The 22,755-nt window shown below is 43.6% G+C and overlaps 1 protein-coding gene across 1 annotated transcript in view; it reads right to left on the bottom strand.

Annotated features, from left to right (window-relative positions):
• Positions 1–22,274, bottom strand: part of LOC126268223 (chymotrypsin-2-like) — a 163,290-nt gene extending 141,016 nt beyond the window's left edge. The window contains exon 1 of the mRNA XM_049973858.1: positions 22,206–22,274. Within this exon, the coding sequence (XP_049829815.1) occupies positions 22,206–22,260 (55 nt within the window). The 5' untranslated portion in view covers positions 22,261–22,274. The remainder of the gene's footprint in view (positions 1–22,205) is intronic.
• Between the last annotated feature and the right edge of the window lie 481 nt (positions 22,275–22,755).

Below are 22,755 nucleotides of genomic sequence, written 5' to 3'. Positions count from 1 at the left end.
CGGTTGGAAATATGAATTTTCATATGTTTGTTTCTACACTCCTGGAAATTGAAATAAGAACACCATGAATTCATTGTCCCAGGAAGGGGAAACTTTATTGACACATTCCTGGGGTCAGATACATCACATGATCACACTGACAGAACCACAGGCACATAGACACAGGCAACAGAGCATGCACAATGTCGGCACTAGTACAGTGTATATCCACCTTTCGCAGCAATGCAGGCTGCTATTCTCCCATGGAGACGATCGTAGAGATGCTGGATGTAGTCCTGTGGAACGGCTTGCCATGCCATTTCCACCTGGCGCCTCAGTTGGACCAGCGTTCGTGCTGGACGTGCAGACCGCGTGAGACGACGCTTCATCCAGTCCCAAACATGCTCAATGGGGGACAGATCCAGAGATCTTGCTGGCCAGGGTAGTTGACTTGGACCTTCTAGAGCACGTTGGGTGGCACGGGATACATGCGGACGTGCATTGTCCTGTTGGAACAGCAAGTTCCCTTGCCGGTCTAGGAATGGTAGAACGATGGGTTCGATGACGGTTTGGATGTACCGTGCACTATTCAGTGTCCCCTCGACGATCACCAGAGGTGTATGGCCAGTGTAGGAGATCGCTCCCCACACCATGATACCGGGTGTTGGCCCTGTGTGCCTCGGTCGTATGCAGTCCTGATTGTGGCGCTCACCTGCACGGCGCCAAACACGCATAGACCATCATTGGCACCAAGGCAGAAGCGACTCTCATCGCTGAAGACGACACGTCTCCATTCGTCCCTCCATTCACGCCTGTTGCGACACCACTGGAGGCGGGCTGCACGATGTTGGAGCGTGAGCGGAAGACGGCCTAACGGTGTGCGGGACCGTAGCCCAGCTTCATGGAGACGGTTGCGAATTGTCCTCGCCGATACCCCAGGAGCAACAGTGTCCCTAATTTGCTGGGAAGTGGCGGTGCGGTCCCCTACGGCACTGCGTAGGATCCTACGGTCTTGGCGTGCATCCGTGCGTCGCTGCGGTCCGGTCCCAGGTCGATGGGCACGTGCACCTTCCGCCGACCACTGGCGACAACATCGATGTACTGTGGAGACCTCACGCCCCACGTGTTGAGCAATTCGGCGGTACGTCCACCCGGCCTCCCGCATGTCCACTATACGCCCTCGCTCAAAGCCCGTCAACTGCAAATACGGTTCACGTCCACGCTGTCGCGGCATGCTACCAGTGTTAAAGACTGCGATGGAGCTCCGTATGCCACGGCAAACTGGCTGACACTGACGGCGGCGGTGCACAAATGCTGCGCAGCTAGCGCCATTCGACCGCCAACACCGCGGTTCCTGGTGTGTCCGCTGTGCCGTGCGTGTGATCATTGCTTGTACAGCCCTCTCGCAGTGTCCGGAGCAAGTATGGTGGGTCTGACACACCGGTGTCAATGTGTTCTTTTTTCCATTTCCAGGAGTGTAGTTACTGAGTGGTCTAGAGGACGCTCCACGTAGCTAAAGTTTCGTGTTTGTAGAGAAATGATTTTGAGTCTACATGTCGGGAATTATGTTGCGTTAGCTATCGGGAGGCTAGTGCTGTGTACTTGATATCGAGAAGTACAGCGAAAATAGTATAATATTATGGCGAAAATAAGTGTGTTCTTGTAATCGCAGAGGCTGGAGGTGTGCATAGAAAAGCGAGTAGGTAAGGAAGCAGAGACATTAACGCGTTTGTGTCGAGGTGAAACGATCGCTAATTTGTAGAACAGGTCTGAGAGTGACTTAGGTTGGCAGATGTGAAAGAGGTGATTTTGTATGATGTGGGATGTGAACTGTATGTTCACTGGATCGACAAGGTACTCGGTGATATACGGATGGTGATCGGTTTCACGCTCCAATATTCTTGCGAGTCTGGAATGTATTTCATGACCTGTAGAAAAAAAATTTTCGGGTGCTGCACAGATATAAAAGATAACTGCAGTGTTTTTCCAAAATGTGTATATATATTGTATTGTAATGTTACCAAGGCTTACATTGTGTAAACTGTGTATACAGGGTGGTCCATTGATCGTGACCGGGCCAAATATCTCACGAAATAAGCGCCAAACGAAAAAATCTACAAAGAACGAAATTTGTCTAGCTTGGAGGGGGAAACAAGATGACGCTATGGTTGGCCCGCTAGATGGAGGTGCCATAGGTCAAACAGATATCAACTTCGTTTTTTTAAAACAGGAATCCCCTTTTTTATTACATATTCATGTAGTATGTAAAGAAATATGAATGTTTTAGTTGGACCACTTTTTTCGCTTTGTGATAGATGGCGCTGTAATAGTCACAAACATATGGCTCACAATATTAGACGAACAGTTGGTAACAGATAGGTTTTTTAAACTAAAATACAGAATGTAGGTACGTTTGAACATTTTATTTTGGTTGTTCCAGTGTGATACATGTACCTTTGTGAATTTATCATGTCTGAGAACGCATGCTGTTACAGCGTGATTACCTGTAAATACCATATTAATGCAATAAATGTTCAAAATGATGTCCGTCAACTTCAGTGCGTTTGGCAATAAGTGTAATGGCACTCCTCTCAACAGCGAGTAGTTCGTCTTCCGTAACGCAAATGCATTGACAATGCGCTGATGTATGTTGTCAGGCATTGCCGGTGCATCACGATAGCAAATATCTTTCAACTTTCCCCACAGAAAGAAATCCGGGGACGTCAGATCCGGTGAACGTGCGGACCGTGGTATGGTGCTTCGACACCAATCCATCTGTCATGAAATATGCTATTCAATGCCGCTTGAACCGCACGCGAGCTTTGTGCCGGTCATCTATCATGTTGGAAGTACATCGTCATTCTCTCATGCAGTGAAACATCTTGTAGTAACATCGGTAGAACATCACGTAGGAAATCAGCATACATTGCACCATTTAGATTGCCATCGATAAAATGGGGTCCAATTATTCTTCCTTTCATAATACCGCACCATACATTAACTCGCCAAGGTCGCTGAAGTTCCACGTGTCGTAACCATCGGGGATTTTCCGTTGCCCAATAGTGCATATTATGCCGGTTTACGTTACCGCCGTTGGTGAATGACGCTTCGTCGCTAAATAGAACGAGTGCAAAAAATCTGTCATCGTCCCGTAATTTCTCTTGTGCCCAGTGGCAGAACTGTTCAAAGTCCTGGGGCATGGAAATATGGTACAGGTGCAATCAATGTTGATGTAGCATTCTCAACACCGACGTTTTTGAGATTCCCGATTCCCGCGCAATTTGTCTACTACTGATGAGCGGATTAGCCGCGACAGCAGGTAAGACACCTACTTGGGCATCATCATTTGTTGCAGGTCGTGGCTGACGTTTCACATGTGTCTTTCCTTAAATAACGTAACTATCCGACGAACGCTCCGGACACTTGGATGATGTCCTCCAGGATACCGAGCAGCATACACAGCACACTCCCGTTGGGAATTTTGATCACAATAGCCATACATCAACAAGATATCGACCTTTTCCGCAATTGGTAAACGGTCCATTTCAACACGGGTAATGTATCACGAAGCAAATACCGTCCGAACTGGCGGAATGTTACGTGATACCACGTACTAAAACGTTTGTGACTATTACAGCGCCATCTACCACAAAGCTAAAAAAGTGGTCCAACTAAAACATTCATATTTCTTTGCGTACTACACGAATATGTAATAAAAATGGGGGTTCCTATTTTTTTTAAAAAAAAGCAGTTGATATCCGTTGGACCTATGGCAGCGCCATCTAGCGGGCGAACCATAGGGCCATCTGGTTTCCCCGTTCAACCTAGACGAGTTTCGTCCATTGTAGTTTTTTCTTTTGATGCTTATTTCGTGAGATATTTGGCCTGGTCACTATCAATGAACCACCTTGTATATTGCATTGTAAAGATAGTTATTTTTTATCTTATGGCTTGGCTAGAGACGATGACTGTGTGTCCTATGGTGAGTTGGTGTCAGACTGTAGTAGGAATAGTAATATTTAATTGTAGTTAGAGTGGTAAATATGTTCCTGGCTTCCATATTCTTGTGAGTCTGGTATATATTTGATAATGGGGAGACAATTTTGAAGGTTTAATTGTGAATGCAATTTAGCATCTGTGATTAGCATCTGGGATTAAGTCATACGAGGGATCTCAGTGCAATCTGATGACAGTAATGTGTACTATGTCAGTTGGACAGTAAATCTTCTGGTTGAGACACGGCCTGAAAAGTAATACTTGTGTTCAGATCTGTTTTCCCATCGTTTCGCCCTACCATCTTGGACGAAGTCATGCGCTGTGCACGTTAGTACTCATTAGTGCAGGTTAGTACACTTTAGCCAATCAACATGGGTCGGTAAGGGGCGTGGTGCTGGGTTGAGGATCGTGGTGGAGACTTTAACTATTTGATCCCAAGTCGAAGTGGGTGTGGCATTGGTGGAAATTGATTGCAAGTCCTAGGTTCAATGAAGTCGAATCACGTGACTAGCGCAGCAGCCAATAGGAGGGAAGCATTCTAGGGGTGGAGGGGGGGGGGGTGCTATGTCATGAATAAACACCGGACTGATAGTTGGAAAATGTAGAAATTCTCGTTTGTTAATTGAATATTGAAATTTTAAATTCACTTATTGAATATGATCAAAATTGAAATGGAATGAAGTACTTAGGTAATTGGTAGGTTAGATGCACGATGTGGATATTAGTTTAGTTAGCATATTTACAGAAGACTATGTACGGCGCCTGTATGGAGGTGACGGCCGAGGGTGTTTGACTTCAGGAGTCGGAAGCCCGTGGGCCGATGGCGCGGCGGAGAGAGGGACCAGAAGATCTTGTGTCATCACACGACTTCACGGTAGCGCCCTCTGGTGGCCACGAAATGAACTAAGTCAGTTGGGCTCAGGAGATCGCGGCGAACACACTATATAAGGTCATCTAGAATAACGGCACTTGCGTCATCACCCAACGCCGCGGTCTCGTCCTCTGGTGCCACCGATATGAACTAAGCCAGTTGGGCCCTGGAGCCCGCAGTGAACACACTGTATACGGTCATCTAGAATACCGGTACTTGTGTCATCACCCGACGTCGCAGTGGCGCCGTCTGCTGTCACAGATATGAACTAAGCCAGTTGCAGTCCAGACCCAGTGGCGAACACAACTACTTGAAATTGCCTTAATAATAAAGACAAGTCCTTTTACCCGCCAATTTCTTAGGTGTGACGCATTATCATGTTGGAATTTTTCTGGGCGAGGGGGCCGTGGCACTTTCTCGCCAAATTTCAAACTTCCCGCCAAAATCCGCCATCTTGATTGATGTCATCGCAGCCCTCTTGGATGACGCCATCACCGCCATCTTGGATAATGGTACTTTGTTCTGAAACGCAGGTTGTCCCAATGGCGTCAATAGAGATTTGCCATAAGTATGTGGGCTGATACTGTCCAGGACTATCCGATAGCGCCATATCTTCTTACTAACACCCTCGATGGAGGAAATTACCTTATGTTTGTCCTTGAAATACTACTGGAACTGCTGGAGAATTTCCCGCTAGCAGTCAGGCAACATTTATGGTTCGAACATGTCAGGGTCCCAGCGCACTTTGCCATTCATGTCACACAATATTTGCAAAACGGCTTTCCCAGTTGCTGGTTTGGAAAGGGTGGGACAGTACCTGGACCACCACCCTTTATGGACTTCGCTCTCTTTGTGGGTGAGATGAAGCGTTTGGTATACTGAGAAACACTCCAGATGAGCTGTTGCATATTTGGCTGAAGCTACAGCCATTATTTGTGAAACACCTGATTGTTTCCAGCAACTCAAACAATCATTAGCTCACAATGCGATTTGTGAGTTAATGTAAACAGGCGACATTTTCAGAAACATCTCTAAAACAATAATCATCACATGACAGTTCGAATATAGTATCGAAACATTACTAAGATCTAAACCTTCGTGGACCCATAGCGAGGAAAATGTGCACATGCGACGTTTTTGTCACCTGCAAGAAGCGTTTCTCTTTATCTCCTCCAAACACTCCAAAAATTTCGTGAGTGCAGAATTTTTACACTCTGTGTACATTAATGAATTCCAAAACAAAATGGTCTAGTATACAAACGACAAAGTGGCAAACAACATCGGGCGCACATTAGAAGATTAGTGAGATAAGTAAACTTCCCCATATCGTGCTACGAAAAACTGTTACCAGCTTGGATACCTCCAACGCTAAGAGAAAACATCAGTTTAATATCTTATGGTCGGAAAAAATCAAATACTTAGGGATTACACAAGCTAGAGGATAGTTCTTCGGAAACTATATAACCGAAAAACGAAATTAGATAAGATGGAAGAGGTCTTCAGCCCCTATTTTATAGGCACAGAATTAGTGACCAAAAACAAGCCACGGCTTTACAAATCCGGTATCGTCGCCACATCAGTATGCTGCTGCCTGTTAAAACTGAAACACTATGAAGATGGCGAACAGACCACAAATCCTCATGAAATATATTACATGCTTGGATACGTAATTGATTAGCGTTTCTGCGCAACCGCACCAAGCAGCTTGGGGTAAAGCAGTCAAAATTCTGTATTCACTGAAATGACAAAAGTCGTGGGATACCTCCTAGTATAGAGTCGGACCTCCTTTTGCACGATGTAGTGCAGCAACTAGGTGTGACACGGACTCAACAAGTTGTTGGAAATCCTCTGAAGTCACTCCACCTCTACAGCCGTCCATAATTGCGAAAGTGATGCCGATGCAGGATTTTGTGCACGAACTGATTTCTTGATTGTATCTACTTGTACATTTACGTGATTACTCTGCTATTCACAATAAAGTGCCTGGCAGAGGGTTCAATGAACCACCTACAAGCTGTCTCTAAACCTTTCCACTCTAGAACGGCGCGCGGGAAAAACGAGCACTTAAATTTTTCTGTGGGAGCCCTGATTTCTCTTATTTCATCATCATGATCATTTCTTCCTATGTAGGTGGGTGCCAACAGAATGTTTTCGCAATCGGAGGAGAAAACTGGTCATTGAAATTTCATGAGAAGATCCCGTCGCAACGAAAAACGCCTTTCTTGTAACGATTGCCACTCCAATTAATATATCATGTCTGTGGCGCTATCTTCCCTATTTCGCGATAATACAAAACGAGCTGCCCTTCTTTGAACTTTTCCGATGTCATCCGTCAGTCCCACCTGATGCGGATCCCACACCGCACAGCAATACTCCAGAATAGGGCGGACAAGCGTGGTGTAAGCAGTCTCTTTAGTAGACCTGTTGCACCTTCTAAGTGTTCTGCCAATGAATCAGTCTTTGGTTTCCTCTACCCACAAGATTATCTGTGTGATCGTTCCCATTTATGTTACTTGTAACTGTAATCCCTAAGCATTTAGTTGAATTAACAGTCTTCAGATTTGTGTGACTTATGGCGTGATCGAAATTTATCGGATTTCTTTCAATGCTCATGTGAATAACATCACATTTTCTTTTATTCTGGGTCAATTACCACTTTTCGCACCGTACTGATATCTTATTTAAACCATTTTGCAATTCGGTTTGGCCATCGGATGACTTTACAAGACGGTTAATGACAGCAGTATGAGTAAAAAATCTAAGAGGGCTATTCAGATTGTCTTCCATGTTGTTAATATAGATGAGTAACAATAGAGCGCCTATAACACTTCCTTGCGGAACGCCCGATATTACTTCTGTTTTATTCGATGACTTTCCATCTATTACTACGAACTGTGACCTTTATGAAAGGAAATGACGAATACAGCCGGACAAATGAGGCGATATTCCATAGACGCTTGTGAGGAACGGTGTCGAAAGCCTTCTGGAAATCTAAAAATATGGAATCAATTTGACATCCCTTGTCGACAGCACTCATAACTTCGTGAGAATAAAGAGCTAGTTGTGTTTCACAAGAACGATACTTTTTGAATGCGTGCTATGTGTTAATAAATCGTTTTCTTCGAGGTACTTCATTATGTTCGAACACAGCGTATGTTCCAAAACACTACTGGAAATAGACGTTAGTGATATGGGCCTGTAATTCAGCGGATGACTCCTGCTTCTATTTATGGGTATTGGTGTGACTTGAGCAATTTTCCAGTCTTTAGATACGGATCTTTCTGTGAGCGAGCGGTTCTATATTATTGCTAAATACGGATCTATTGTATCAGCATACTCTGGAAGGAATCTGACTGGTATACCATCTGGACCGGAGGCTTTGCCTTTATTAAGTGATTTAAGCTGCTTTGTTACACCGAGGATATCTACTTCCGTGTTTCTCATCTTGGCAGTCGTTCGTGATTGGAATTCAGGAATATTTACTAGTATTATTTGGTGAAGGAGCTTCGGAAAACCGTGTTTAATAACTCTGCTTCAGTGGCACTGTCATCAGTGACTTCACCGTTGTTATCGCGCGGTGAAGGTATTGATTGAGTCTTGCCACTGGTGTGCTTTATGTATGACCAGAATCTCTTTGGGTTTACTGCCAGATTCCGAGACAGAGCTTCGTTGTCGAAATTATTTAAGGCATCTAGCATTGAAGTACGCGCTATATTTCGAACTTCTGCAAAACTTTGCCAATCTTCGGATTTTGCGCTCTTTGGCATGCTTTCTTCGTTGCTTCTGCAACAGCTATCTGACCCGTTTTGTGTACCATGGAGCATCAATACCATCACTTAATAATTTATGTGGTATATATCTGTCAATTGCCGTCGATACTATCTCTTTGAGATCATTCCACATCTTTTCTACTCTTACATGATCAGATCGGAAGAAGTGAAGACTGTCTCTTAAAAAGGTGTTAAGAGCATTTTATCGGCTTTTTTAAATGGATATACTTTGAGGTTATTCTTGACGGTATTCAGCCTAACAGGAACTGTCGCTAATCCCTGTATTCGTCACGATACTCTTTATTTGTCCAGGATTATTTGTTGTTTCGAGTGGGCTCATGAACTAATTGTTGAAAATAATTTTCTAAGCATTCAGTACAATTTCGGATGACGTTTTATGCCTGCCACCTGGTATAAACGTGTAATTTTTCCAGCATATCGAGGATAGATTGAAATCACCACCGTCTTTAATTGTATGAGTGGAGTACCTATTTGAAATTAGACTCAAGTTTTCTTTGAACCGTTCAGCAGCTATATCACCCGAGTGGGGGGTCGGTAAACGATCCAGTTAGTAGTTTAGTCCGATTATCATGTATAGCCTCTACCCATACTATTTCGCAGGAACTACTTCAATTTCACTACAAGGTAAACTACTTCTAACAGCAATAAATACTCCACCACCAACTGTATTTAATCTATCTCTTCTGAGCACTGTCAGATTGTTTGAAAAAAATTTCGGCTTAACTTATTTCCGGCTTTAGTCAACTTTCTGTACCTATAACTATTTGAGCTTCACTGCTTTCTATTGGGGCTTGGAGCTCTGGTTCTTTCCCAAAACGGCTACGACAATTTACAACTACAATACCGATCGTTTCCACAACTACCTTACTCTGTTTTACCTGCCTCCTTTTAGACGGTCGCCCTTTCTGTGGTTTCCTGAGATCCTCTAACCTAGAAAACCGCCCAGCCCCTTCCACACAGCCCCGCTGCCCGTGTAGCCGCTTCCTGTGTGTAGTGGACTCCTAACCTATTAAGCGGAACCCGGAAACCCACCACTCGATGGAGCAAGCCAAGGAATCTGCAGCCTATACGGTCACAGAAACGCCAGAGCCATAAATTTTTCGGTGGGATTCATGTCAGGCGATCAAGGTAGCCAAATCATCCGCTCGAATTGTCTATCCGCAAACAGTTGTGGCCCGGTGAAATGGCACATTGTTGTTTCGGAATATCAATGAATGGCTGCAAATGGTCCCCAATTAGCCGAACATAAACCATTTCCAGTCGATAATCGGTTCCGTTCGATCGGAGGTTCCACTCCGTTCCATGTAAACACAGCCCAGACCATTATGGAGTCACCACCATCTTGCATAGTGCCTTCTTCACAATTCGAATCCTACCACACTTGAATCCTACCATCAGCTCTTACCAACAGAAATCGAGACTCATCTGACCAGGCCAGGATTTTCCAGTCGTGTAGGGTCCAATCGATACTGCCATAAGCCCAGGAGAGACGCTGTAGGTGGTGTCGTGCTGTTAGTAAAAGCACTCGTCTCAGTCGCGTGCTTTCAGAACCTCAATGCCAAATTTCGCTGCACTGTCCTAACGTACACGTTAGTCGTACGTCACACGTTTTTTTCTGTGGTTATTTCACACATTGTTGCTTGTTTGTTAACATTGACAGCTCTACACAAACGCTGCTGCTCTCGGTCGTTAAGCGAAGGCCATTGGCCACTGCGTTGTACGTAGCGAGAGGTATTGCTGAAACTTGGTATTCTCGGCACACTTTTGACACTGTGGATCTCGGAATACTGAATTCCCATGCGTCTAGCTCCATTTACCATTTCACGTGCAAAATCTGTTAATTCTCGTCGTGAGCTCTTAATCACGTCGGAAACCTTTTCACATAAATCACTTGAGTACAAATCCGCCAATGCACTGCCCTTCTATAACTTGTGTACGCGATACTACCACCATCTGTATATGTGCATATCGATCTCCTATGACTTTTGTCACCTCAGTGTACAAGGAAACGTTATGCCATTCAGATATTCTATTCGAATGTCGATTGTGAGATTACAGTGTTGTGCCTCATGTAAGGAGGGGAAAAGTCTAACCAGCACAAGTCAAAATGCAGTAGAGGCAGGATCCTGACCCTTTGAGACTCCAGTTGATCGTGATCAGGATCCTATGACTGACATATGAAAATGGAATCGATGGTTTTAGTGAATACTACTTACCCATCAGCTTAATAAATCGTGGTTGCAAAATACTATTAGAAATTATTTACAGAAGATTGGGATAACTTGTAGAAGCCGACCTCAGGGAAGACCATTTAGGATTCTAAAGAAATATAGGTGCATGTGAGGCAACACTGACTGTACGTTTTACCTAAGAAGATAGGCTGAAGACAGACACAAACCTACGTTGATTGGATTTGTAGATTCATAGGAAGCAGCTGACAACGTTGACTAGACTACACTCTTTGGAATTTTGAAGATAGGTGGGATAAAATATAGGGTGCGGACAGCAGTAGGTTATTTGCAACTTGTATGCAAACAGACTGCTGTTATGAGAGTCGAGTGGCATGAAAGGGAAACTGTAGTTGAGAACGTATGAGATAGGGGTGTCGCCTATCGTCGATGTTCCTCAATCTGTAAATTGAGCAAGAAGTACAGGTAACTAAGTGAAACATCGAAAGAAAATTAAAAGTCACGAAGAAAAAATAAAAACTTTCGCTTTGTCAGTAAAATTATAATTCTGTCAGAAACGGTAAATGGCTTGGATGAGCAGTTGAACGGAATGGGTAGTATCCTGAGACGAGATTATAACTTGAAACAAGGGCTGTGGAGTGTATTTGAATTAAATCAGGTGACGATGAGGGAGTTAAATTAGGACACGAGACACTGAAAATAGTAGAATAGTTTTGTTATTTAGGCAGCAAAAAACTTATGATGACCGAAGCAGGGAGGATATAAAATGCACATTGCCAATAGCAAGTAAAGCTTTTTCTAAAAAAAGAAAGATACGTTAACGTCTAATATAAATTTAAGGGTTTCGAAGTTTTGACGAAGGTATTTGTCTTACAGAATTGAAACATGGACGATAAACAGTTCAGAGAAGAGGAGAATAAAAGTCTTTTTAAATGTAGTGCTACAGAAGGATGCTGAAAATTAGATGCATAGATCTAATAACTAATGAGGAGGCACTGAAACGAACTGGAGTAAAATGAAATTTATGGCGCAACTTGACTATCTGAAGGGATCAGTTAACGTGATGCATGCTGAGGCAATAAGGAATCGTATATTTGGGAATCAAGGGAAGTGCGGGAGGGTAAAAATGTCAGAGGGATACCAAGGCATAAATGTAGCAATAGGCCTTAAACGGATGTAGAGTGCAATGGTTATCCGGAGATGAAGTGGCTTGTACAGAATACACTAGCGTGTATTCAGTCAGTGCCATGCTCGATCTCAGTGGTCCGACACTACTAGCATCCATATGTTCGCTTATCCATGTAAGATCATGAGCCACGTCACGCACCTTGAGTTAGCAAACGGGACAGTTTACCGCAAGGCAAGCATCCGCATGGAAATTTGTTATTCGTTCTTCACGATTAGATCCTACTATCTTGATCCACATAAACAGTGCGACCACTGTTGCGTAGCAATAGCAGCAGCAGCAGAGAGAGAGAGAGAACGGTGCAAGGACAGTGACGTACCTAATGTCAACACTGCACACAATAGAGGCGCCACGTCCGCTGGTAAAACGGGTGTCGGTTCTTCATACAGCATGAAGAGGGACATGTTCATGTGTGGAAACTCCTAGAAGAAGGAGGGTTGTCAGTCTGCATTTGTCATCGTTACTCAAACCCAGCACCTGGCGTACGTACAAAATATGATCACTGTTACCTTTGTGATGTGTTGAGGCTGGTGGACGAGCCGTATCTTCGAGGTCTCTGTGTTGTTCTATTCTAACGAAGTAGCACAAGACCACATGTTAACTGTGCTGTACTGTCCTACGTTGATACAAGTGGTGAACAACTATTGCCCTGGGCATCACGTTATCCAGATCTGTCTTCTTTCAAAAACATCTGGTAGTGGATGACCATTCATCTCTCACTACTATTGATGAACTCGGGAAGAGAATTAGTTGATGCAGCGTGAAATGATGTACCCATAATAGTCATCCAAGCTCAGTTTGACTCGATAGTCAGATAGATTAGAGCTGTTGTTGCTATCAGAGGTGGCAGCTCTCTGTACTTAATTTGCGTCCTGTATAATGCCCCTCCCGAAACAGTTCTCCCGGTCTCCCTCTTCAAATATCACCTGACAATTTACTCATATATTCTTCACACTACGCTGTATATTGACAATTAATAAAACTTCGTTATTTATTATCCTTCCTGCTGTTACAATTTTAATACGCTGCACCTAAGCAAAGTGGTGCAGTGGTTAGCACTCTGGACTCGCATTCGGGAGGGCGACGGTTCAGACCCCGTCCAACTATCCTGATTAATTTTTTACTGTGGTTTCCTTTAATCTCTCAGGCAAATGCTAGGGTTGTTCCTTTGACAGGGCGCGGCTTACTTCCTTCCCCATCCTTGCCTAATCGGATGGGACCGATGATCTAGCTGTTGCATGTATATTGAGGGGAAAGAACTTTAAAATGTAATTAGTCTCCAGTTGGTGCACAATGAAGTTTTAAGGTGTTTATAACAAGCACCTCAGTCAAAAATGGTCAAATGTATGTGAAATCTTATGGGACTTAACTGCTAAGGTCATCAGTCCCTGTGCCTACACACTACTTAACCTAAATTATCCTAAGGACAAACACACACACCGATGCACGAGGGAGGACTCGAACCTCCGAAGGGACCAGCCGCACAGTCCTTAACAGCAGTGCCCTAGACCGCTCGGTCAATCCCGCGCGGCGCACCTCAGTCGAAATGCATAATAGAAATACCTGAGACTGTCTGCTAGGTATCTTAAAAATTGCTGTTGAGGATAGCAATAGCAAATTTGAAGGGAAGTTCTGCCTTAAGGGTGCCCACAGAAAGAAAGCAGGTTTCCTGCGTAGCGGAGTTCAGCGCGGCACGGTTTGAAACCGCGCGAGGAATATCCTCTTCTTATGCAAGCGGGCAGTAAGCAGTGGTAGCGACTGTCAAGGACACGCGTACCTCCAAACAGGAACGTCCAAGGCACTGCTCACCAGTGCTGCTGGTATAAGACGCGCTGACAAAATATTAGGCTTGCGCACTGCTGCCTCCCAAACCACTGTGCAGAAACTGCTCGTTAAAAATATTGATTTTTATGTTATTTGTAACTTTGTACGTCAGCTTCATGCTGAAGTGCTTACCATTTCATTAGTGGTGATAGTAATTGTCATATTTCGTACTGCGTTAAATTGTAAAAGTTTGCAATGAAAAATAGGGGTGGGAAGGGGGGGGGGGTGGCATGATGTTGCCTTTGGTGCATATTACACCAAACATTGCTGCGTATGAAATTTAGCTACCATATTGAACTTTTTTCCAGCCTTGGTTCCGTTCGGATCCGCCAGCGATAAAGCCTGAATGAATATCACTAACATCTCTCATATCTCATAAACGGTTTGAGATATCGAAACGAGATTTCGGAAAATAATAGCGCGCTGAGAGGAGAGTATTTTTGCATATGGTAACGTGTGGAACACTCGTATCCAAGGCCATACAGGAGAGGCTATAGTTTATATTTTTTCAATGCATTACTGTAAATGTTTAAATTTCATATTGCACTTTTAAGCTCTATTGTTTTGCTTTAATACGAAACATGTATCAACATAGTTGTGGCATCCTCAGCAGTTTTTCTTTTATTGTTCCAGGAACACATACATACAGAGCGTACGTAATTTAGGAAATGTGTTGTATTGGATTTTGTTGCTGTTTAAATTACGTATGTACTTTACCATTTGGTTTACATTGTGTTTGTCCTGTGGCTACCAAAAGGAATCAGCCATGTTGCTGTGGCTTGGACACGTTTTACTGCGCAATTTACGTTTTTAATGCGGCCATCGTTGGTTTCGTTTTTTTATATTCGGTTCAAGCCACGAAACTATAATTTGCTCCGATGTGTTGTTATTTTGTTTATGCCGTAGAAGTATGTGGGTATGTTTCTCGTGCTTACATGTGAGTGTGTGTGTGTGTGTGTGTGTGTGTGTGTGTGTGTGTGTGTGTGTGCGTGTGTGTGAGAGAGAGAGTGTGTGTGTTCTTTAATACACTCCTGGAAATTGAAATAAGAACATCGTGAATTCCTTGTCCCAGGAAGGGGAAACTTTATTGACACATTCCTGGGGTCAGATACATCACATGATCACACTGACAGAACCACAGGCACATAGACACAGGCAACAGAGCATGCACAATGTCGGCACTAGTACAGTGTATATCCACCTTTCGCAGCAATGCAGGCTGCTATTCTCCCATGGAGACGATCGTAGAGATGCTGGATGTAGTCCTGTGGAACGGCTTGCCATGCCATTTCCACCTGGCGCCTCAGTTGGACCAGCGTTCGTGCTGGACGTGCAGACCGCGTGAGACGACGCTTCATCCAGTCCCAAACATGCTCAATGGGGGAGAGATCCGGAGATCTTGCTGGCCAGGGTAGTTGACTTACACCTTCTAGAGCAGGTTGGGTGGCACGGGATACATGAGGACGTGCATTGTCCTGTTGGAGCAGCAAGTTCCCTTGCCGGTCTAGAAATGGTAGAACGATGGGTTCGATGACGGTTTGGATGTACCGTGCACTATTCAGTGTCCCCTCGACGATCACCAGAGCTGTACGGCCAGTGTAGGAGATCGCTCCCCACACCATGATGCCGGGTGTTGGCCCTGTGTGCCTCGGTCGTATGCAGTCCTGATTGTGGCGCTCACCTGCACGGCGCCAAACACGCATAGACCATTATTGGCACCAAGGCAGAAGCGACTCTCATCGCTGAAGACGACACGTCTCCATTCGTCCCTCCATGCACGCCTGTCGCGACACCACTGGAGGCGGGCTGCACGATGTTGGGGCGTGAGCGGAAGACGGCCTAACGGTGTGCGGGACTGTAGCCCAGCTACATGGAGACGGTTGCGAATGGTCCTCGCCGATACCCCAGGAGCAGCAGTGTCCCTAATTTGCTGGGAAGTGGCGGTGCGGTCCCCTACGGCACTGCGTAGGATCCTACGGTCTTGGCGTGCATCCGTGCGTCGCTGCGGTCCGGTCCCAGGTCGACGGGCACGTGCACCTTCCGCCGACCACTGGCGACAACATCGATGTACTGTGGAGACCTCACGCCGCACGTGTTGAGCAATTCGGCGGTACATCCACCCGGCCTCCCGCATGCCCACTATACGCCCTCGCTCAAAGTCCGTCAACTGCACATACGGTTCACGTCCACGCTGTCGCGGCATGCTACCAGTGTTAAAGACTGCGATGGAGCTCCGTATGCCACGGCAAACTGGCTGACACTGACGGCGGCGGTGCACAAATGCTGCGCAGCTAGCGCCATTCGACGGCCAACACCGCGGTTCCTGGTGTGTCCCCTGTGCCGTGCGTGTGATCATTGCTTGTACAGCCCTCTCGCAGTGTCCGGAGCAAGTATGGTGGGTCTGACACACCGGTGTCAATGTGTTCTTTTTTCCATTTCCAGGAGTGTAGTTTGCGTAAAGTGCTGAATAATGTATTGTTGCAGAGTGCTGTTTGGTCACTTAGTGAACTATCTATGAGATCACACAGTATCGATTCTTAACGTTTGTACATACAGAATACTGTTTGTTTGTGTTCGCGTGTTTCTTATATTCAGCGATGTGTAGCAAGCGTGTTAATTGACAAAGTCGCTTATGTTGTGTTTTTGTAGCGAGTTTATGATTAAGTCTGAAAGACATCCCACTAATCGTCAAAAAGGCCTACAAGTTGTATATTTAATCAAAGGTAGATGAGAGTAAGTGTTGGGCACCACAGAGATGTTGCTCACACCGCTCCCGCTATTTAAGGGGCTGATTGCGTGGAATCCACTGTCTATACCATTTGCCGTACCACAGTTGTGGAGAAAACCTAGAGTCCACATTACGGATTGTTAATTCGGTTTAACGAAAGTAAAAGAAATCTCAAGTCAATGAAAACTCACCCTTTTTTATCCAAATTTAGATTCTGCAATTCCTCCAATTCCGCATTCTGATTCTCTCCCAGTTCCAAAACCATCAACGGAATGTACACCGGAAAATGAAGCAGACGATGGTAGTAACAAACCAGCATATTATGAAGGTCTTGAGTACATGCCACACGTAGCACGGCTACAACCAAAGCAATTGTCGTAGGCAGAATTGAACGATCTTATGAGAGATCTAAATCTTTCAAAGTGGCAAGCAGAATTACTTGGCCTTGCCTTCAAGAAAAGAACTTATTACAACCAAACACTAGTATTACATTCACCAAATGACTAGTTGGTCTCTCCACATTTTTTCAACAGTTTTTTAAATTGCAATGACATAAATCGACTGCTTACAAAATTTGGGATGATTCACAATCCAGAAAATGGCGCCTATCATAGATTCCTCAAAGCAGACTCAAAGCTGTTCTCTTAAATAACGGAAGCGAGAAACCTTCGAGACCAGTGGCCCATTCCGTTCAGTTAAAGAACAGATGCAAATCTGGAGGAGGAAGAGGAGGAGGAGGAGGAGGAGGACGAGGAGGAGGAGGAGATTAGTGCTTAATGTCCCGTTAACAAGATGATAGTAAGAGGCGGAGCACAAGCTCGGATTAGGGAAGGTTGAAGAACGAGAATGGCCATACCCATTTGAAGGAATCATCCCGGCATCAGCCTTAAGAGGTTTAGTAAAATCACGAAAAACCTAAAATAGGATGAGCAGACTTAGGTTTGAGCCATGATCCTCCCGAATGTGAGTCCCTCCCGCCGGAGGTTCGAGTCCTCCCTCGGTCATGGGTGTGTGTGTTGTTATTAGCATAAGTTAGTTTAGGTAGTGTGCAACTGTAGGGACGGATGACCTTACCAGTTTGGTCCCTTAGGAATTCAACACACTACGCACACACACACACACACACACACACACACACACACACACACAAACACACACACAATCTGAGTCCATCGTGATACCCCACTGGAAAATCTGTGGTGATCTTAAAGATCTGGGACATCTTCTGGGAATGCAGATGTTGCACAAAATATTGTTTCTTGTGTGGTCACTGGGATTGTAGGGCAAGGAGAGGCCATTATGTAGTATTTCCCTAATGAAAAAAAAGTTAAATGAACCCTTGTTGACAAATACAGTGTGCCGTTACCACCACTCCTTCTGAAATTGGTCTTTATGAAGAATTTTGTGAAAGCAATGAACAAAGATGACCAGAGGTTTCAAATTTTACTCTCTGAATTTCCTCCGATTAGTATAGCTAAAATTAAAGGAGGATTTTCCATTGCGCCTCAGATCCGTGAACTGTTGAAAGATATTACATTTCAACAGTTGCTGACAGATTCTGAGAAGTCAGCTGGCTTCTTTTTACAGATGTATCCTGCAGTTTCTTGCGAAACGCAATGTCTGAGAATTACAGGAAGCTGACAGAATGCACGCTGGACTGTTACAAAGCTATGGGGTGCAACATGTATCTGAAATGACATTTCTTTTATTGCCATCTGGATTTCTACCCACCTAATCTTGGAGACGCGAGTGACGAGCATGGTAAGCGATTTCACAAAGATACTGCTGCCGTGGAAAGATGATATAAGGGGAGATGGGCGAGAAACCTTTCGCCGGGTTGCTGCTGGACACACCTATAAGAAGTTTCATCATCCATCCACAAACGGAAAGTTCCCAGGAAAAGTTTCTAAGTACATTTCAAGCTTTATTCAGCTTTCTCGTACCATTTCCATTTTATTTTATGTTTTGTTATACAAACAAAATATCTTTTGTTACCTGATATGTATATTAATTGACTACAGATTTCTCCTTTATTGTTACTTAGTCGTTTCCAAATTTCTCGAAGGTTGTACATTTGGTCTATCAGAAAAACTGGTAGGTAATGGAACCTTCCTGGCTTCAGTTTCACAATCAGTGTATGTGACTTAGTAAAGATAACATACTTTGATCTCGCGGCAAGACACGAAGTTCAAATTCGTTGCTCCGTGTCACTGATGATTTTGTTGCACTGTGCGACAGCTTTTTGGATGTGGCAATTTTCATGTAGTTAAAAAGTGGTTCTGATGATTGCTGTATTTTAACGTCTGGAGGTCTGTATGTATGCAACTGGACTGGTGATCGTTTATAATGGAGCTTTCTGTGAATTTGGAGTGTGTGCTGATACTTTTAAGTGCTCTTAAGTGTTCCAAGTATCTTACTCTGAAAAACCTGCCTCTGTCTGATATGTAGTGAATCACAATCTTTGTAGGTTAGCTGGCATATAGTTGCTTCGTTGAATTTGTTTGTGGTGGTCTTGCGTTTTGTACTGTCTTCTTCAGTGAATTGTTTATTCTATTGCTACATATATTCCTTTTTCCTCATACAGTTTCCTATTCTGTTTGCTATTTTTTCGTCAAATGTAAGTGTGTACTACTTTTTCCTGTTGTTTATGGCTTTTTTATCTCGTTTGCTTTGTGTGTTCTGTGTTGCGTGGTTTCTACTGGTACGTTGTGCTGTAATACTGTTGTGTGTATTCAGTGCCAATTGTATTCCTATTGTTTTGGTGTTTGTCGACTGTGTCTATTTTGTAACCATTTTCCGAGACAGTCTGTCTGATTATGTTTAGTTGCTCGGGCGCGCGCGCGCGCACACACACACACACACACACACACACACACACACACAATAAAAAAAAGTCAGAACAAATGCAAATTTCGCGGCTGTTGATCGAAAACTAAACAGTAAAACAAACGGCTCTGAGCACTATGGGACTTAACATCTACGGTCATCAGTCCCCTAGAACTTAGAACTACTTAAATCTAACTAACCTAAGGACAGCACACAACACCCAGTCATCACGAGGCAGAGAAAATCCCTGACCCCGCCGGGAATCGAACCCGGGAATCCGGGAGCGGGAAGCGAGAACGCTACCGCACTGAAACGTGCATCTAAGCCACAGCAACAAAACAAAAACCGGAATTCACACATGAGCAAGAGAAAACGTAACTAAACGCTGTTAAAATACGCAGCATGATCTATAAATAACAAATCACACTAAATAGTACTCTATGTCAAAACCTCACAAAATTTTACCACGCAAACATCATTATGTTTGCAGATAAATTGTTGTATTCACTTAGCCCTAGGGACCACACATCTTTAAAACCACACAACAGAGGACAGACAAAGCGCGCAAGATGAAAAACCTACAAACAGGAGAACTTGATACGCACTGACATCTGAAAACAAAATAAGAAACAGAACATGTAATTTAAACAACAACAAAAGCAAATGTAACATATTTCCTACCAACGTAAAATCTGTATGTATGTGTTTCAGCAACAATAAAAGTAAAAAATCCGCTAGAATGCCACAGCTGTGGGGTAGCGTGTTTGGATATTTAAAAAACAATAACAGTGAACTTGCAAAAAGGCAGATCATCTTTAATTTACTACTATTTTTCTGGAAGTATGAGAACAGAGCTAGAAATTGCAGTATGATACTCAAAACTTTAAAGTATTGCAGTGAAGATAATAAAATATGAACTTTTGCATCTCCTATATTACCGTAGATGAGACATTTCCGCTGGCCAGCGTTCTGTGTGTGCATCCTTAATAAGGCACGTATAACTACGCTGGCTAGCTCGGCGAGTCGTAACGCAAACTGTCTTTCTTTGCGTTTTACCTTTACACTAGACACAATTCATTTATTTTCCTTTTAACCACATATGTATCAGCACTTTATATACCATCTTTAGCGGTTTTTCCATTATTGTGACTCACGTAATGCTGCACGTATTTTGTGACAGTAATGCCATATATAATTTACTTTATACAGTTTGACATAGTTTCTCTCGATGTTTTGTTTTGCCATTGGATTAGACGTGTGAAGACACCTAGTTTGTTCACGATTGTCGTTTTAAGAGTTACACACGCACCTTGTGGCAAACAAAGTTTCTGCCGTAATCTCATGTGTTATTGTGAAACATGTATGGGTAAAAGAAATAAATAAACTTTGTCTTGCACAAATCGGAAATATTCTCCAATTTTCTCTAAAAGTATGGAAAGAAGAAGAGTTACAATACCCTAAAAGACGCCGATGGCGTCATCAGGCGGCATTCAATCTCTCGGTGAGCAGTGGTCATAATCTTCAAAGAGTCTTCCAGTTCAGTTCTTTCCACGTCTCTGTGACGCTGTTCCATTGGTCAAACAAACCTGTGACCATTCATACTGCCGTTTCTTTGAATACATTCTATACCTCTTGATAGCCATACTTCGTACGAGTCCCACACACTTGAGCAATATTCTACAATAGGTCATACGAGTGTTTTGTACGTAGTCACTTTTGTACACTGATCACACTTCCCTAGAATTCTACCACTGAACCGAAGTGTACCACTTCCGTTACCCAAACTCATCTTACGCAACCCCGTTACCTAGACTGATCTTATGTAACCAATCTGTTTCATAACCCTACAAATAATTACACCCAAGTGTTTTTATGGGAGGACCTATTACAACTGTGATTCATTTATTTTGCAGCAATAGAAACTTTTTTTCGTTTTGTGGAGTGCACAGTTTTACATTTCTGAACATTTAAAGCACGTCGCCAATCTTTACACCACTTCGGAATCTTATCAAATGACTATTTGTGCAGCTTTTTTCAGATAATACTTCGTTGTTGATAAGAGCACCATCAATGAAATTTCTGTGGTAATTATTATACATGAACAGCAAGGGGGCATACGTAAACGAATTTCCGCCTTTTTTGTTTTGTAAATAGAAACTATCTTTTTCTTGCTGCACTGTAATTTATTCCTACCAGACGCGTTTCGGCCTTTTTCTGTAAGGCGTCTTCAGTGGGACCTAGAACGATAAAGTTCGAAATGTAAAAATGTGCTCATGTTTCGGAAATGAAGTGGTAGTGCGACCTTCAGACCAGATGAGAGGAAACACAGATGCCAACAAACTGTAAGTAAATGCTTATTTCGCCGGCCGTGGTGGCCGAGTGGTTCTAGGCGCTACAGTCTGGAACCGCACGACCGCTACGGTCGCAGGTTCCAATCCTGCCTCGGGCATGGATGTGTGTGATGTCCTTAGGTTAGTTAGGTTTAAGTAGTTCTAAGTTCTAGGGGACGAATGACCTCAGAAGTTAAGTCCCATAGTGCTCAAAGCCATTTGAATTTTGCTGTGAATAACTTCTGCTACCCTTTTTGCAGATTTCTTGGCTGAAATACTTTAATAATTTTCACACACAAATTAAAATTGCTGCCTTAAAGATTCTGCACTTTCTGGCATTTTTTTTAAAGGAAAGGCAATAGTCATATGGGAATTTTTGAAGACCTAATTATAATAAACCGCAAACTCGTGCAGGGTGAAGTATACTTCTTCTTTCCCTTAATTACTGTCGTGTAAATACAACGTGAACCAAGTGTGGTACTTACCGCAGCAAATACCGGCGAAAAGCACACACAGCAACGTTGCTACTAAACATGTCATTGTGCCGTCTGACTGAGCTCGTATTCCGAGTATTTGCTTTTATATGTTCTAGCCGTAGGACAGTAAAAGCTCTTTTATCTTCAGTCGATAAGTAGTTTATCGGCTCGTCCGTAATGCGCGTTCTTAAAGCTGGCGACGCGCATTTTTTTCTGCGAACGCGATGAGTTCTTTCCGTAAACAAAGGACATGGTCGAAGTGTCATAATGATCACCTTCATCTACTGCACGCAACTTACCTGCTTACCTGCTTACCGCTGTGCAAGCGAAAGCGCGCGGAGAGAATCGAATGAAGTACAACAAACTGTTTTAGTTTCCAGGTCCCTACGGTAGCTTTATTTATTACGTTATAGAATATTTACTGGAAACCTTGTTACGAAAGTTCAAAAGACCTTTTTTCTCTGGATAACTGCTCTTTCTTTCAGAGTTCGTCGGTTTTTTTTTTTTTTTTGTAACCTTTTCCCCGCTATTTTTCCAGAATATTTGCAGAGTATCCATG

Source organism: Schistocerca gregaria, chromosome 4 (assembly GCF_023897955.1).
Source record: "Schistocerca gregaria isolate iqSchGreg1 chromosome 4, iqSchGreg1.2, whole genome shotgun sequence".
NCBI lineage: Eukaryota > Metazoa > Arthropoda > Insecta > Orthoptera > Acrididae > Schistocerca > Schistocerca gregaria.
Note: the sequence above shows the minus strand (reverse complement) of the source record. Positions and strands in the feature narration are given on the sequence as shown.